The 18,314-nt window shown below is 51.1% G+C and overlaps 1 protein-coding gene across 3 annotated transcripts; it reads right to left on the bottom strand.

Annotated features, from left to right (window-relative positions):
• Positions 1-758: 758 nt before the first annotated feature.
• LOC107078655 (gasdermin-E-like) lies at positions 759-13,138 on the bottom strand. 3 transcript variants are annotated; one of them, XM_069194719.1, is made up of 11 exons: positions 13,037-13,138; positions 10,487-10,761; positions 10,156-10,384; positions 9,661-9,853; positions 8,329-8,500; positions 7,628-7,748; positions 6,777-6,938; positions 4,494-4,621; positions 3,747-3,930; positions 3,423-3,496; positions 759-2,891 (listed from the first exon to the last, which is right to left on the bottom strand). In XM_069194719.1, the coding sequence occupies exons 3-11, from the start codon at positions 10,364-10,366 to the stop codon at positions 2,658-2,660; spliced, it is 1,479 nt and encodes a 492-aa protein (XP_069050820.1). In that variant the 5' UTR covers positions 10,367-10,384; positions 10,487-10,761; positions 13,037-13,138; the 3' UTR covers positions 759-2,657. The 3 variants fall into 3 exon arrangements, 2 of the variants coding, with proteins under 2 accessions (XP_069050820.1, XP_069050819.1); XM_069194718.1 differs by lacking the exon at positions 10,487-10,761; XR_011190568.1 differs by lacking the exon at positions 10,487-10,761 and having other exon boundaries at positions 2,801-2,891; positions 4,462-4,621.
• Positions 13,139-18,314: the final 5,176 nt, after the last annotated feature.

The following is an 18,314-nucleotide window of genomic DNA, read 5'->3' as shown; positions in this document are numbered from 1 at the left end:
GCGATGTCTGGGAGAACTGCCGACCGAGTCCCTTTCACTTCAGGCAAGTGCGTATTAAGTGTGTGGCAAGCGGATGATTTCAAACTTCAGCAGCAGAAGCACGGCCCAAACACTAGGACAGCAGTTCCACTCTTCTTCTCGGTTCCCAGTGCAGGCCTTGCGATTGGATTTAAACGCAAGTATAACAAGGAAGAGCTCTGTGCTCGTAGCACCACCGATTACATGCTGGTGATGTGGAACATGTCAGCTTCCTTGTCACCTGCAAGAAGCCTGGCTGATTGAGAAGCATTTAACCCATCATATAAACATTTGCCCTGTTGGTTTTTAATGCACTGTTTGAGTGAATCTCTTCTCCTGTGAAATACACAAGAAATTCATGCTTTTCCAAGGTTATTTTTTATTAAACATTTTATTTCAACTTTCATATAAAACACTGTGCCATATCAATTATTCTGTAAATTGTGAATTGGCCATGGTTCAGTTTGGTCCATGATCTCTAACACTGCCATTTACAACTAAAATAAAAACTATAAATTATATATCTATAAATACTGCCTGGTTTTCCTTCTGTGGGGCTTGGGTATTTTTTTTTTCCCCAACATTCATCAACATTTTTCCCAATTGTTCATCAACACTCATTTTATTCTCTGTAGGTCTGAGACAAACATGCTTGTACAAGCAGCAAGCAAACTGCCCATCCCAGCTTCAAGCCCAATGAGACCGCAATAGAGGTTAAATAATACACTATACATAAAGGGGGTGTTAGTACAGGGTTTATTAATAGTTGGTCAGGAGCAGAGCTGCAGTCCGCGTACACTATAAATGCTGAATAACTGGTTAGAGAAACCAAGCGAGAACACACAGCCTCTTCAGATGATCATTATCCTTTTGCAGACTGACGAGGACAATACGGGTCCCATGCTCTCTCTGGCAGATAGAGCAGGTGTTTGCGTTTTCTGTATTAAAATACTTAGAAATACACACTGACACCGGGCCAGCATGGGCTAAAGTTAAATGATCTCCCTAATGACACTGTTGTCCAACCTATTCCTCTCGCAGTCCTGTGGCTTGTGCTCTTACAATCATATGAAGATCATTTTCAGGATAAAGACTGAGCATGTCTTTTTTTGTTTAAAAAATACATTTTTATAAAGTTTTAAAAAACAGCATATTACTAACTACATGTATTAATACATATAACTTACATAGAAGAATTTACAGAGAAGAAATGTCTAAACATACCTATTAGCTGAGGCTGAACTGTTACAGTTCATGCTTGCTTGGGGTTTGGTAGCCCATATCTGTAACAAGCCTGAAGGGCACAACATGCATTTTGTTTTTAAAGACAAATGTTTCAACAACAAAACAGTTTTCAACTCCTTACAGAAGTTTAAACATTCACATCCTCTAATTGAAATTAAAAGTGAGGCTTACTTTATCAACTTAATTAAATTAAGTCAATTAAATCCAGATAAATGTATACATAAATTGTCAGTTGCAATAAAAATATTGGAAAGCAGGCAATAAGATTAGATTATTAGAGATTAAATTTTCTTTGCATTAAAATATCCTTAATAAACATTTAAAAAATCTTTAGAATATTTTAAAAACGATGATGCACTTACAGAAATATAATAGTCTATAAAAATATAAAATATAAAAAGTCACGAATGCTGGTTTTGTTTTGACGTTTGCTCAAGACAAGTACATGTGGCAGCATATTTCTTCATAAAACATACTTACACGTCTTAGAAGACTGTCGCTCCGACAGATCAAATACACCACAATTCTCACTCCAATTCTTCGCAATGACAGAAGAAGGAATATCGTTTGAAAATTCACTTTAAAATGTTGTGCTTGGATCACATTTGTTTGAAGTAATTTCCCCACACCAATACATGTGCACCTTCCAGAAGCCACCAGTACTGTACCTCTCGCAAACAACACAACGTTCCCTCGTCTCTGTACTTCCCAGACTCGCAGAGCTGTGCGTGTCTCTGAAAAGACTCTCTCAACCTTTTACACTCAACACGAACACCGTCTCGCAACAGAACGCCGCACGATAAGAGACTGGGTTTACAGAGAAACCTACGGAATAATTGTGCAAACACACCCTCCCCCCGTACAGCTCTGCTAGAAGACATTCTGGGCAGCCACAGCCCATCTAGAGATCGCAGGGAAGACTAATCGAAGTGTAATTCCCCCCAGCAACGCTGTACAGGACGCTTTCACACTGCTGAATGATACTGGGATATGCCTTGTCACGTCAATAGAAACTGAAGCTTTTTTAAAAAAAAAACACGCTTGCTTAAACAATAAAAGGTGCAATTCTAAGGAGAGGGAGTAAAGCAGTTAGGAAAGAAAATAAAAGTGCTGTCTTGTGCTCTCTGTTCGTGTAAGAAGAGTCTTGAACTGCTGCAAACTTATTTCACAGGACACACGAAGCGGCTTCAAAAGACAAGCTGTTAGAAAAGGAAGGTGATTCTGGTGTTGCTGCAATATGACACCAGCCCAGCAGAGGGCTCTGTTTGTGCCGGCACTCTCCCCGTCAGCACTGCGAGTTTCAGCAGCGAGAAGGAGCCGGCTCTCGTCGGGCAGCCAGTGGGTCTCGGGACCCCCGCGCAGCTGAGCTGATCGCACCTGGAGCAGCCCGGCGCTCAGCCGCGCTCCGCGCCCAGGGCAGCCAGGCCCGTCACGGCGGCGCTCAGGGCCAAAGGCAGGAAGCCCGGCTGCTGCCCGGTCGAGGCCACGAGCGCCGCCGGCCCCCTCTGGAGGGCGATGCTGCAGGAGGAGAACAGCAGCTCGACGGTCCGGAGGGTCTCCTCGTCGGTCAGGGCGGACAAGGCCCCGTCGCCCAGGCAGGCCTCCCCTCCGCTCAGGAAGCTGCGGAGCTGGCAGAGCAGCGGAGAGAAGGAAGACGCTCAGTCAGAGTCCCGCACCGTGGCCCTCGAGCTGTGACCAGCCTGCTCTAACTGACCCTGCGGCTTCTCTCCCAGGAGCACTACACTAAACAAGCCTGTCGGGGGGGATTCGAGTCCTCTCAGACTCCAATAGTGATGAAACACGCTGACGAATAGAAAGCATGTGAAACTCGGCCGCAGCCCCCTCGGTCTCGAGGAATGAGCCAGGGAGGAGGCATGGCGGTGCCGGACCACGACACGCCTGCACTTCCTTCCTGGGGCAGGTGGGGTTTCGCTCGCCTCCCGGCACTGAAGTGCTCAGGAATAAACTCTCCATCTACACGGACCCAGCGGGACAGGGCACCAGCGTGGAGCAGTGCTCAGGGTCCTGGACTCACACCCAGGAGGCTGTGGGTTCAATTCCCAGGCGAGAAACTGCTTTTGCACAGTACTTCACCTGCACTGCTCTAGCAGTCTGAATGGCTGCAAGTGTCAAGGCTCTGGATTAGTCATAATACCCACCAAGCACTCCACAGCCAGCAGGGTCTCGGGGTTACAGCAGCAGCTCAGCGCCGCTAGACCAGCATCAGGCATCTCTGAAAAGAACAATAGTGAGAATTAATGATGTTTAATACTTATTCACACATTCATTTAAACACGACCTTCAAAACATTACAGGATTCTGTCATTAAGCTGCGGATGAGCTTCCTAAAATGACAGTCGAGTAGATTGTAGCTGGTAAAAGGACCACACTCCCCTGGCAGTGACGCCAGTAACCCAGCCCCCCCCCGTTCGTGAGCGGACGGACTGCTCCCTCGGCGATCCCCTGCCATGACGCAGTCTCACCGTCGGCCGCGCTGAGCAGCGCGTGAGTGGCGGAGAGGAGACGGGGGGCTGGCTGGGCGCCCGTCTCCTCCCCCTCCTCGTGCCCCATCTCTGCCAGCAGGGCTTGGGCTGTCCGTCTCTGGGAAGGCTGCAGCTCCGCCAGGTCTGCCAGCGCGGGCTGCTCCCCTCGGCACAGCTGCTCGAGCTGAGACAGAGAGACAGAGAGACAGAGAGACAGAGAGACAGAGAGACAGAGAGACAGAGAGACAGAGAGACAGAGAGACAGAGAGAGCAGGAGTAACGTCAGACACCCCTGGAGGCCTGTTACACTCGCAGTGCCGGGAATCACCTGGGTCTTACTGTGTGCGGGTTATTTTGCCAAACGAATGCCAACAAAGGTCATAAATCCGAGGTCTTCTCACCCCCCGAGGTTTAGTTGTTTGGCACACATTCTGCAATTTCCTCCACCAAACCTCTCTCAGCTTCATACCATCTGAATACACAAGTTACAAGCCTGCACTGCAGCTTTCTCCATGTCAGACCAATACAGGGCCGGTACGGCCTGTTCCATAGAGAATCTAGTAGACTCTGAGGACTCCCCAGCCACACCCCCACCCAGAGCCGGCCCAGATGACTCCCGTATGAAGCAGTCTGGGCTGTCTGTCAGACTGTCTCAGGAACCGGGCCACCGCCAGCCCCGGCTCTGAGCTGAGGACACTGCCTCCCAAGTCCTTACCGCGCTGTCTTTACCGTCTTTGCTGTCCTTACCGCGCTCCCCACCACGGACACCACCTCCTTCTCCGCCAGGACCTCGCTCACGGCCCGGAACAAGGCCGAGCGCCGCGCCGCCGGCAGCTCCACGAACACCCGGAACAGCGCGCTCAGCGCCTCCAAGTCTACAAGAAACAACCGGCACAGCTCTTTCACTTCGGATCCTCCGAGCTGCAGGGATGGAGCCTGACTGACCGGCACACAGGCAGGAGCCTGAAGCGTGGTGTTCACTTGGCCTGTTCCTCGCAGTACCTTACTGCTGGTGGGGCTCTGCGGGGACATCACTCCTGCCCCAGGACTAGGCCACATGCTGGCCCAAAGCCTTGCAGAAGTATCACTTCTTAGAAATTCTTCAAATTCTCTACTCGAACCCAATGCAAAGAATCGAATGCAAAACAGGAGACAAAACCCTACATTCCCTGAAGAATGCAAAGACATTTCAGGCCAGATTTTGATCAAGAGGCAAAGCACCAAGGCCCGAACTGAGGCCAAAGCTCTGGAGCCAGGAACCAGTCTGCAAGAGCGTTAGAGACTCGTTGCCATTTCTTTGTGAAGCAGTTTTGATGGTGGCAGAAGTCAGTGCATTTTAAAAGAGCCGTGTCAGGGAGGCTTTCTCTCAAAACCAGACCTCAGGAAACGCAATCCTACAAGCTAAAAATATGAGACACTGAGCAGGAAGTGGAATTCTCAGAACTGAGAGCACCGCATGAGGAAAAAATACATGTGAAGTGTGGACTTTGAGCCTACATACACGTGTATACAGTATATTCACTGCTCTGCTGGACCAGAAAACAGACACACTGCCAAGCTCTGGGTGTCTCCTCACCTCAGACCAGACTATATGTATGTACTGTATGCAAGTGTGTGTTTATACTGTACGCAGTTCCATACTTACGGACTACTTAAAAAGACAAGTTTCAACTCATGATCATCTTAAACGTCAAGGAATGATTCTGCACTATGCTCTGGCACTGCAGGCTGATTTTGAACTTGACATTTTCTGGTACACAAAAGCAGGATGGTTCTGCATCTTATTTTCTGGACATTTTGCTCACAAAATCAAGGTCCATAATAAACAAGGCATTAAATTGCACTGGTGTATGTCTGGCATCTTTTTTCATAAATGTTTTTATTTCTACATATATGCCTCCCTACTTATTGAAGTACCAGAACCAACACAACATATGGAACAGTGAGCGCTGTCGACTGAGGGCACAGAGAGCTGCCGAGTTGTGCAGAGCAGTTTTGAGGCGTGCCACTGTGCCAAGCTGGGCTTGAGTGAGTGGACACACGCAGAGGGGACCAGTGCAGCCAAGTCAGACCCTGCTAAGCAAACTGCTGACACAGGCTTCTGCACACGGCTCAGGGGACGATGCAGGGCAGGCGCTGGCCCCACCCCCTGGGAAACAAGTGCATGTCGTCTGGGGAGTTGATGTTCAATTACAAATAAAACTCTCATGGCTCTAGAAAGGCTGAACCTCAACCACCTGTGCAAAAAGGTGAGGAAGGACATCCAGCAATTACTTGTCAGGGAATTTTCACATTCATCCAAGGCAAAGTGCAGCAGCTAAACCTGAAAGTAACTAGGACCTTGGTACTTATTTCAAATCACACTCTGCAAATGGAACCGTTAAAGAAAAACCATCTTCACCACAACAGAGCATTCTGTTCAGCGCTCAGCTGAAGGCCCACTCTTGTGGAGAAAAACTGATTTTGATAATTGCCAAGTCCAAGTGGCAACTCTGTCCTTTGAAAGAGAAATAATCTGTTTTCTAATTATTTTGCCACAGTGAATATTTTTCTGTAGTGCACAGTTTAACCCGTGTAAGTTGCCTTAGATGTAGGCATCTGCTAAATAAATGATAACTTCTTACACAAACTGTAAAATAGCTGCCAACATCATTTTAAATAAACCAGACAAAAACGTATGTAAATATAACTTGTTCCTAATTCACGTGACCCACCGGGGCACACAGATGGAGGCCACTCGCCTATCTGTGTGGCCCGTTAAGAGAGTTTTGTGCACCTGAACCATTTCAGGTTCAGGATAGCAAAGGAAAAGAATCCAATCAACATATTTTAACTTTAATCCTTCTCTAACACACGAAGAGCGGCTCTGGGTGGGTAGTGTATCTCGGATACCTGTGGGACAGTCCCCAGTGTCACAGGCAGTTTGGATTCTTCACGCTCACTCAAGACACACAACAACACTGGGGCCTGGCCGTGCGAGAACAGCGCACAGCTGCACCGCAGGATGATGCAGAGGTAAGTGTGACCAACCTTTCCTCAGAACGGTCAGTGGAGCCTCGCTCGGGACAGCCCCCGCAGAGCCAGGCCAGCGGTCAGTCAGGCCGTCCACCACGGACACCATGTTGTACAGCGGCAGCCTCTTCACTCCGTCCACTTCGAACCCGCCGTGGGTGTCCGGCAGCAGGCAGAGCTCTGCCACAGCAAGAGAGAAGGAGCACACTCATCTCACAGGAACCCCCCTCGCTATTCACACAAGACAACCCTGCGCACACTGGGCTCAGACCCTGCCCGCCCTGCTGCCGAGGGGCGCTGGGCTCAGACCCTCCCTGCCCTGCTGCCGAGGGGCGCTGGGCTCCGAGACCCTCCCCGCCCTGCTGCCGAGGGGCGCTGGGCTCAGACCCTGCCCGCCCTGCTGCCGAGGGGCGCTGGGCTCCGAGACCCTCCCCTGAGCTGGGCTCCGAGACCCTCCCCGCCCTGCTGCCGAGGGGCGCTGGGCTCAGACCCTCCCCGCCCTGCTGCCGAGGGGCGCTGGGCTCCGAGACCCTCCCCTGAGCTGGGCTCCGAGACCCTCCCCGCCCTGCTGCCGAGGGGCGCTGGGCTCAGACCCTCCCCGCCCTGCTGCCGAGGGGCGCTGGGCTCAGACCCTCCCCGCCCTGCTGCCGAGGGGCGCTGGGCTCCGAGACCCTCACCGCCCTGCTGCCGAGGGGCGCTGGGCTCCGAGACCCTCCCCGCCCTGCTGCCGAGGGGCGCTGGGCTCCGAGACCCTCCCCGCCCTGCTGCCGAGGGGCGCTGGGCTCAGACCCTCCCCTGAGCTGGGCTCCGCCCCTCCCCGCCCTGCACAGCTCCAGATGGAAGAGAGCGCCGGACTACGGCTTGCTCACCGTACTCCCCGTTCAGTTTCACATCGAGCTCTATGATGCTATAAGCGAGAGTGGTCTTGGGGGGGATCTCCAGGATGACGTTGCTGTCCAGCTGGAGGCTACCATTCTCATTCACCGAGACCTGGCAGACAGAAAACCAGACTGCGTCAGCATGGTGTGGAGCTGTGTGAGCCGTCACCTACCACCACAGAGCGTTTTAATGATAATTCCTTGGTTTTATACAGAGGGTTTCATCCCAAAGGACCCCAAGGTGCTTCATCATCCCCAACTGCACAGCGGACCACGGGGAGGAGAGAGAAACACTCTCTCCAGATGAATTAAGGAGGAATTGAGTGAGGTCGGAACGTACACATTCAGAGTGGAGTGTAGCCAGGACAGTGGGGATTACCCACAACTGGGGAGTAAAATAATACGATAATGGCCGAGTTCGCGCAAGTGCAGGCATGCGTCTGCTGAAATAAGCAGCAGCAGAGAAAGAGATTCAGACTCCCTCACATGGGAGTACCAAGGACAAGACAGGAAATTCACTCGTATTTTTACACTGAAACGCCAACTTCTCAGGAAAACATCTCGAGCAGCTGAATGGGGTAAGAGCCCTTGAAAAGCTGCAGCAGACGTGTTACAACAGCCAGGGCACAGAGTGGGACGCTGGAGAACGAAAGGGAATGCACCCGCCCCCGCAGCCCTCGCCCCGCTCGTGCCTGGATCCTCCGGGGTGCGAAGCTCAGCCGCCCCCCGCAGCTCTCCTGCTCCTGGACCTGCTCGGCGATGGAGCACGTCTGCGTGGTGAAGACCTTCTCCTTGAGCAGGCAGAACACCTCGCCCCTCCGGCCCCGCGACTGCTGCACCAGGCTGTGCTCCATGTTCAGGACCCTGCGTGAGGAGGAGACCCCCGCTGCGGCACACGTCATGTTGGAATGGGCAGGCTGCACATTCGTTTACTGACTGGGCCAGCACTCGCGCGGGCACACATGTGCTTTACTCAACCAGTTTGGGTAAGGCGCCTGGCCAGAGACGGTGTCTCACCTGGAACTCGAACCCACAACCTCTCAGTTGCAGGTTACAGGTACAGATCCACAACCCCTGCTCCACAGCTACCCATTTGTTCCTTTTAATTACACTTCTTAAACGTGTACAGAATGATTGATATTATTACCGTTGCACCATTTTACCGCAGGCAGGGGAATACTCTGCCAATCCTGTCATTTATCCAAGTGTCGAGTGTTGAGCATTTTCTTTCCTTCTTCTAAGAAAGCGTTCTGAAAATATGCTGAATCAGTTCTACAAGAATATATACGTTTGTTCAACGACAAAGCGGGGATTCCCAGACTCCCAGACTAGAGTGCGGCTATTAGGAATGGGGGAATAGGGAAGGATGTGCAGGCAACCACGGCCAAAGACTTCTCTCCTTTCAGACGCACCGTTGAGAAATACTCTAGAAACATGACATCACCAAAACTGAGGCAAATCACGCCAAAGAAGACGTTTCTCAGCCAGCGCACTGCAGCACAGTTGTAACAGAGGACCAGAGCTGGCCAGCTGAAACAGGACTGAAGAGAGGCGCTATCACCGGAAGAGGCATACTGTAACCCTGTAACGCTCCAGTGCATGGTGATCAATGAAGAGAATATCTAATAAGTGTGATGGGCATGTAGAGAGATTAATGAAAATCATATGAATCACAAATAGCATACGATTTTTACCCAGGTTTTCTACCCAGGAGGAAGAGGGCTGTGCACTAAACACCGAGGAAGAGCTGGGATCGGAAACACAAGATCCGATCCCATGAAAAACATGAAAAACTAGGGTGCCCTGCCCCTCTCGCCCCGCCAGACCGGCCCTCACCTGCCCTCACCTGCCCCTCTCGCCCCGCCGGACCGGCCCGGACCGCCCTCACCTGCCCCTCTCGCCCCGCTGGACCGGCCCTCAACTGCCCCTCTCGCCCCGCCGGACCGGCCCTCACCTGCCCCTCTCGCCCCGCCGGACCGGACCGCCCTCACCTGCCCCTCTCGCCCCGCCGGACCGGCGCTCACCTGCCCTCCGAGTGCTGGAGCAGGTGATGCACGTCCACCTCCTGCTTCCGCAGGCTGCCGAAGCTGGACTGCAGCTTGGTCGAGCCCTTGCCCTCCACGTTGAGGCCGAGCTGCCCCACCGACGTCTCCACCTTCCCCGCCACACTGTCCCCGAAGGTGCCCTCGTACGTGAGGAAATCCGACTCCACGACGACTGGAAGGGACAGAAGACAAGAACCGACAATGGGCAGCGAATCCTAACCCTCCCGGTTTTGGAATTGGAAGTTTCCCGTTTTCTACCCATGGCTCAACATTTCCACAAACACAGCAGACGAACGCGAAGACAAGCCGTTATTTTAACTGATGCTCCCCACTTATGTTACTGGTTAAAAAAACGGCCCAATCCCAACCTCCCCACTTCGCGCTGTGTCTCAGCACTGACAGCAGCTTGGTGCACGTCTACACGCGCACACACACAGGCGTGACGCACGAGTGGAGGGTCACGGGGAAGAGTACCGGGCTCGAGGGGCTGGTCTCCATGCAGCACGTCGCCCAGGGTGAAGTCGGAAGAGATGTACTTCGTCTTCTGCCAGAGCCAGAACCTCCGGCGCTTCACCAGCAGGGCCAGGGGCTGCAGCTTGTCCGAGTCGTTCAGGCAGGACACGGGAATCAGGCAGCCGCCCGAGTCGATCTGCTTCACAAAGCGACTGGTGGCTTTCGCAAACATCTCCAGGGACACGCGCGCCTGGCGGGGAGAGAGAACACCCTCATCAGCCACCCGGACACCTCGCGGTGCCGACTCCAGGAGTCACCGTAGAGAGAGAGAGAGAGACGGTGAGCAAAACACCTCGTGCGAGAAAGTCAAATAGACACCGCAAGACCAGTGGCAGAAATCCTGCCCTGAGCAGACAAAACAATCGGACTGCTCCACTCCTCTCCAGAAGCGAGAAACTGGACACGGACTTGGCCAGCAGTGGGGTTCGATTCCATCCCTGAGACTTCGTCCCTGTGACCTGTGACCTGTGAGCTCCCCGTGACACAGCCCAGCCCGGCAACAGGACTGACAGCTCTCCTCCTCCCCTCAGTGAGGTGGCCACTCCGACACCCCAGGCAGCAGCACACCTGGACAGAGACACAGGCTCGACGCGGAGCCCGGCACAGAGGTAAAATACCCCAAGGCAAGATGGGAGAGGCCGCATGACCATTTTGATATCTGAAGGGCCGACAGATTAACACTGGCTTAAGACAACCGTAACCACCATTTTGAAGAACTGCGAAAGAAGAATCACATTTCTCCTTTTGCGGAAAGTATTCCTAAAGACATACAGCACGTTTCTAATAATTCCCAATGAACACCAAGGTTACCAACGTCCTCCTCTCATGAGCGAACATCCTGAACTCGAACCCTAACAGACGGGCTTTTCCCCCCAAGCAGCTGTGGACGGTGTGCGGCCCAGTCCCTCCCAGGCGCATGCCTGGTGGAGCCCAGCCTTTCACAATGACACATGAAGAGCACAGCTCGGGCCCTCTACGCCACTGAAGATCCCGGCGTGGGAAGGACTTCAGTTTCCTTTTCTGGAATAAAGTACCCCTGGCGTTCACAAGATCACTTCAATTAACATGAATATTTCAACCTCACACTAGAAGCAGCAGGTGCAAGCCAGCTGCGTGTTTAATTCATGTGCAGATCAGGTGGCGTTTCCCTCGGAGCCGAGGTGCTGGCAGGTGGGAGCCGCGTGGCGAAGGCCAGGCCCACAGACAGGGGTTCGACGAGCAGCACGTGAAAGAGAAGAGCTCACCCCAGCAGGCCAGGACCTCAGGAGAGCACAGCAGTGTTTCAGGGCCTCAAGCTCTGCAGCCTAGTTCACATCCTAATCGAGGCCCACGGAAAGCTTGTAATAAAAACCCCACTGGACGTTAACTGCAGGCAGACTTGTTGGCTGGGTGTCTTGATAATGAGCAACAGTGTTTACAGTCCGGGAGGTCTGCCGATCGTCTGGGTGGGCAGGGGGGTTTCCAGACTGGGAATAACCTACTGTAAACACCAGGCCTGAGTTTTACAGTCCAGTCCTCCCCAGCGCCAGGCTGACGTGGAAGAGACGGTCCGCGCGAGGAGGCCACAGCCACAGAGGCAGCGACACAGGGCTGCCAGCGTCTTCCCACTGTTAACCAGAGTCGGGAGACTCTGCGAGAAATCATCAACAACAACAAAAACCCATCTAAGAAAGTTGACGTTTCTTAGTCCAACTCCAGGAACCAGCGAGGAGCGAAGCCTGGCCGGATCTGGTGCCGGCGCACGATCGAGAGACGGGGAGGGGCGCCGGAGCAAGGCAACCGTCCGGCTCTCCTGAAGACTCCCCACACGACTCCAGGACTCCCTCTCCGGCTCCGCCAGATCGGCGCTCTGACAGACCTTCTCTCAGAGAGATTTCAGGGTCACTTTCCGAAGGATTGAAGATTGAAGGAAAACCTGAGGTTTTCTGGCTCTGACTTGCACGGTCTTCTTCGGAGCCAGCCTCGGTACTTTCTCAAACACAGGTGAGCCATCAGGACCCTCACAGCACAGCGCAATCCGAGGGATCACAGCTGCTGTCGGTACTACAGCGCCGGGAGGTGTCTCTTTACTGATGCCTTTAGTCTAACGAGTCCAATTCAGATACACCCAACACAGTACAAACACTTCATTCCAGATGGTCACATAACGAGCAGGCTCGTTTTCCTCCACCCCCACTCCCAGTTCCGGTTCTGTTTTCTATACAGTATTAACGAGTAGGCTTTCAGACTGAAGCTACACGCAGTGTAGGTACTGGGAGCTGTCCAGGACCCCTTCTGTACAGAAGGTACTTCATTAAAGCTGCAGTCGAGAGAGAGACTTCACAGCTGCAACTGCAGGCGACACGTCAAGTAAAGCAGCACTTAGTGCTACATCTCTACATGTCCCAAGGAAACAGATTTTGCATGACATACCTCAGCGGTGCAGCTAAAATTCACAACCGGGGCAGCCGAAGTCACACGCGGGCTCCAGCGAGGGCTCACCGGAGCCACAGCGGCGCAACAGACAGAAACACGCCGCCGGTGGGCAAAGAGGAGGCGCCCCCTTCTGCACTGGCCCTGCGCGGCGCCCCGGGGTCCCGCTCGGGACTGCGCTCATCTGGACAAGCCGCACCCGGCCCACCCGGTGCAAACCGCGGACGGCCCTGAGCCGGGCTGCGGCGATGCTGGACCCACCGCCTCCCCGGCAGCACGCCTGCAGGCTCCGTTTCCCTGCCCCGGGGGTGAAGATGCAGCAGGGCGGGCCTCCGGCTCCAGCGCCGCCCGCTCTTCCCCAAACACTGGCAAACGAGCCGCAGACCACGAGTTACTCCCGACCAAAGCCGGGAAAACACACAAAACTCACCGCGATTGCCGAGCCCGACGCCTCGCTCCTCCGGTGCAGCAGCAGCAGCGAGAGTCGTGCCGGGAGGGTCCCGTCAAGTCGCTCTTAAACCGGGCCCCGAGCCCCGCCCCCCCCCGCCAGCCTCACTGGACAGCCGCCCTGTCAATCAGCGCGTCTTCGGCCAGCCGTGGGCGGGGCTTTCTCCGCTCTCCGCGGGCCAGCCCCGGCGAAGACTGTTAAAAAAAAAAAGGAAAATTAAATCCTTATGTTGGGACAAGAACAGACTTGTTGGGTCTGCACGTTTTCCAGCTTGAAAAAAACAAATAGAAACGTGGGTTTATATCCCTCTGTATGACACAGAAAAGAAACTGTACTGTTCAGACAATATTGAAGACCGTTCAAAAGCCCCTTTGAAGGCTGCGCAAGCTTTGTGACTACCCTGTTAACCTCCATCAGCGCAGGCGAGGGCACCCCTACCTGGGAGCAGACTGAGAGGTGTTCAGGGGTGTGCAGATTGCGCTGCTGAGACGTGAGTGGCGGGAGAACACTCACACTGGAGAGTGAAATACTTGACTCGAGCTGTGTGGAGGCATCAGCACAGAGCAGACTCCACTGCCCTGCCAGCCGGACTCTCCTGTGTACTGTACAGAGACCCCTCTGTTGCCCTGTTAGTGCTCAACACCAGTAGTGTGCCTGAGAGCCTTTGGAAATGCCTGTGTGTCTGTGTCTGTCTGGGTCTGTCTGTGTCCTAGTGTGCTGTCTGTGTCTGTGTTGAAATGGAAATCTAAAAAGTGAATTGATTCTTAAAATGTAAAGAGCTTTAGGAAAATATCTAACAAGGATGTTTAGGATGTTTAACAAGGATAAACAAGTTTGTAAACACAGTACGTACTGTCTAGATGACTAAATTAGCCGAGGGTAACTGCTAAGCTTCTTTCGTTTCTATGATGTTATCTGTTTTGTCCTAAGGAAAGGAGTAGTACTAGAAGGGACAAAGTGCTGTACTTTCCCTTGCATTACAACATTTATAAAACCCTGTACTGCCTGTAACGAGTTGAGTCTCTGACGCACTCTGCAGAGTGACAGCAGGGCTCCTAATATTGCAATAAAGACCTTACTCAGGTGAGAACTCTTTCTTGTGGCTTCCTTGACAAATAGATTTCCAGAACAGTGTACTGTCTGTGTCTCTGTGTGCTGTCTGTGACTCTGTACAGCTTGTGTCTCAGACACAACTTAAAACAGGTACAGCACCAGCACCCTTAACAAATAGCAGGTCAGAAGAGAAGTAGTATACAGGCGTATAATTAATTGAGAGATAATGTGGAACAAAAGTCAGAGCATACTGCTGCCTGCACTGTGTGAGTGTGACCCCCCTGCTGTAGAGTGGGACCCTACAAGCCTTCCAGGCCCCAGTGAGACTTTCCAGGCTGTCAGGAAAGGTGGGTAATGTGCCCCCTGCTGGGAAAAAGCCATAGTGCACTTGGATATTACAATGGAAGGGAAGCATTAACACATGTCCTCATTGACCTCAGCCTGACCCCTCTGTGTGACAAGGCCAAGAGCTGACCTGAGGCTCAGAAGACCACACTTCAAGCTTTCTGACACTTCGGAAAAAGTTTTGATAAATTCAGAGAATTCTAAAAATGTTTCTGGAAGTGTGGGTGTGTGGAACTTGTTAATCCAAGGTTGCCATTCTCGTACAGGTGACATTCTCTGCCCAGCCACGGGTTCGACTGCTCTGGAGGCCTTTGTTCATTCTGCTCTAGCAGGGGAGCCTTCAGATCGTGGCTGATCTCTGGTCTCGCTGAGTATTAGATCCATGGCTATGGTAGGTCACTGGGCAATGGTGCCATTGTGATGAAAGGTGGAGCAATTGTACTCCTCAAAGCTGGATCAGGAGTTTGTCTTCTTTCACACTACTAGTACGTCAGTGCTGCGTTTTAATGGTTTTATTAATGTCATAAAGATATAAGATTCACCTGACGAACACCTGAAGGCATATTTTCTCACTGTGTGTCCAGTGCCAGATCCCTCTGTGTAGCACTTCCTCAACTCAAACACCCTGCTGTTTCTGAATGACTGTGAGGTCAAGGCTGGGATAACTGTGATGATGTAATTAAGATACAATGGCTGCAATATTCTGTATTCCAGAGGGAAGTTAAAGTTGAAAGACATTTTTGCCGTTATTGTGACAGAATGGGGATATAGAGGAAGTGAGTTCAGGGACAAGAGTGCTAGGAAGACCTCACTCTCTGTAGCCCTGGTTGCTAAAGTTTGTTGTCGTCCCGTGGGAGCAGGGCAGAGAAAACTACATTTCCCAGCGAGCAATGGGAATGATGTCAAGCTTATTTCCTGGCTTAGGAGCCACAGATGATGTCACTTGGTCTGTGTCTCAAAGTATCAAAGGGCATGGCAAACACAGATCTAGATCTCTTATCCGAAAGCTCTTTCTATGCTTCACACCATCACATACTGATGATTTTTTTTAAGACACTTGTTTCCTCCAAAAGCAAGTATTACTACATTGTTTGACTAAAAGCTTTATCCACAGGGACTTCTACTTGTTCTACTATTAAGAGAGCTGGGTACAGTAAGGGGCAACCTGAGCAAAGCACCTTGCTTGAGTTTCCAGCAGCAGTGCCCCAGACGGGATTTGAACCAGCAACCTTCCAGCTGTGACCCCCAAGCCCTGACCACTACTCCACAGTCCACTTGCCCATTGCCAGCAGGTTGTCTCCATCACTGTCAGTCCTGTTCAAATCTGAAACACTTTTCAGCTGAACCACCTCAAGATTTAAGAGTCCTAAGACTCCAGCGTGAGGAAGAGGAATAGATTCCTAATGAGACAAGTCCTGATTAAAAGCACCCCCCACCCCCCAGCCTGCCTGTACTCATACTGCACTGACAATCGTGGATACTCACGCCCTGCTGAGTACAGGAACGGACAGTTAACTCCACCCACAGAAGTAAACTAAATTACTGTTCCTCAGTGAGAGGTACATCTATTACTGTGTTTTTGTTTGTGTTTGGAAATTACCATCTCTGAATAATTATCCTACCAATGTTTGCATGAAATATTTACAATTACAAACTTCTGTTTTTTAAGCCTTGGAGTACTTTGTTTTTACAGAATACACTTTTCACAGGTGAACTTTTGTTTATAAGAGGCACTGTACTGTAGGTCTGTCTGCTGCCACATTACTTGTGATTCTGGAATTACTGACTATACTGTATATTAATATGAAGCCAGTCAATACTCCGGGGACAATAATGTGGCCTGTGGTAAAGGCAGCGACTGTTCTGAGCTGAGATAAGGAATTTCTCTGATGAGCAGCGATACTGCAGAGGAAGGAGGCTGTGTACTACAGTGTCCAGAGCTGCAAATAACCTGTGGCTGAGAGCAATTTATACTCCTTAAAATAGCTCCAGAAGGACTACATCTTACAGAAAATTGCATCATGCTAACTAGTGACTGGGTGGCGTCTCAAAACAAGAGTTTTATAAGGATGTTTCTATTTTTTTCCAAACAGGAATGCTACTACCAATATCAGCATGAGACTCAAATGGCAGCAGAATGGCAGCAGAAAAGGCATTCTTATACTGTACCTGTGTTACAAATTCATACTTCAACACAATAACACTAGAAATGAGAATAATGCACTTCAATCCTGTAGATAAACTTATCCCAGACAGGTTTTTCCATGCCTCTGCAACAAATAATCTCAATTTAGAAAGTTATTCAAATGAATATATAAGAATCAATTTGACACCACCATACTCTTCTCCTCTGGTCCATGTAAGATCTGTCTATGGCAAGTTACTGAGCTTTGCCAGTGAGTCTGTTCTGGATATACATGAGCTGAAAACTGAGTGACCCTGTCGAAGAGGATTAAGGTCTCCCGCTAGGTTGGGATAACACCATGAATCCCGGGTGTTTCAGCAGCTGTGAACCGGGGCACCCCAGTCCCCGGCAGCACTGCCCCCTACTGGCAGGTGACCAGCTGTGCCGCTGTGGGACCATGACACACAAGAGCTTCACGGCACCAGGGTCTTGTCTGTGCTGGGGTTTCTTCTTGACCTGCATTGCAATAATAGGGTTCAGAAGCAACGCCCTCTATACACAAGCAAAAGGTGGCCTCACACTATCTGGGTGTGCAGTTTCAGCTGAGCTTATCAGCTCTGGCTGCCTTGGCAGTAAACGCCCCTCCCTTCTGACAGACCGCAGACTGCAGTCATATGTACTGATAGACTTACGTCTGAAGTAAGAGAGGAATGGTGTACGATATCCAAAAATTCTGGCTTACTCTATATATTAGTTTTTGATTTATTTTTTACACTAAGGCTACAGTGCTTTTCAGACAGTTATGAAGTTTTACTACAACTTTGTTGTCATGCGGGGCACAACACCAATTTACAATTATCTAAAACTTATCAGAACATGTTTATATACATGACGCAGAATATTAACATAAAAAAAATTATAAAAATGTTAGTTCTTGGGTAACACGCATAAACCATTTAAAAAAAATATTTACAGAATCTATTTATTCTAATGGGGAGTTAATTCAATGAAAGTTTTCACTCTTGAAATAAGAAAACTGCAGAGCTGAAATGAATGCAGATGTGATGGGACAACATTGGTCTCACGTGTGTAACAAACAGTTCTTTCCGGACCCTATGCGGACGACACAATCCGAAGAAGTGGGGAAACACCGGGGAAACGTCATGCAGGGATACGGGGCTGAAGACAGGGGGGCGTGTCCAAAGTGCGCTGGTGCACGGGGGAGGTGTGGCCGAGGCAAACAATCCAAGAGAGTAATCCTTAGAGAGTATCCAAAAATACGAGAGTAAGTCCAAAGCCAGGAGATCCATCAAAACAAGGAATTAAAAACCATGAACCGGGTCGGAACCGGCGGACTAGGAACAGGAACAGAGGTTAAAACCTTAACGGGACCAGGTGCTTCCAGGTCCCGGACTCGCACGGTGCGGAAACCAGATGCAGAGCCAGGATGAGCGTCAGCGCCTGGTTTTTAAGGTGGGCTGGGTATAAGGGATCAGGTGCACAGAATGAAGTCTAAAGTGAAAGGGCTGGAGCACCCTTAAGGATGGGGAACTATAATCGTGACAACGTGGCTTTAAGGTTCAGAGAAGGACAGCCAGCAGACCATGAGCACAGCCTCTATCCCCCGCAGGAATGAAATAAAGACAAAGCAGTACCAGCAAGAGTCGAAGAAGACAGATTATCAAGCTCTACAGAAGAAACTCTGAAGCTCCAGCATCGTGATTGGAGACATGATTG

This window comes from Lepisosteus oculatus, chromosome 10 (genome assembly GCF_040954835.1).
Source record: "Lepisosteus oculatus isolate fLepOcu1 chromosome 10, fLepOcu1.hap2, whole genome shotgun sequence".
Classification (NCBI taxonomy): Eukaryota; Metazoa; Chordata; class Actinopteri; order Semionotiformes; family Lepisosteidae; genus Lepisosteus; species Lepisosteus oculatus.
Note: the sequence above shows the minus strand (reverse complement) of the source record. Positions and strands in the feature narration are given on the sequence as shown.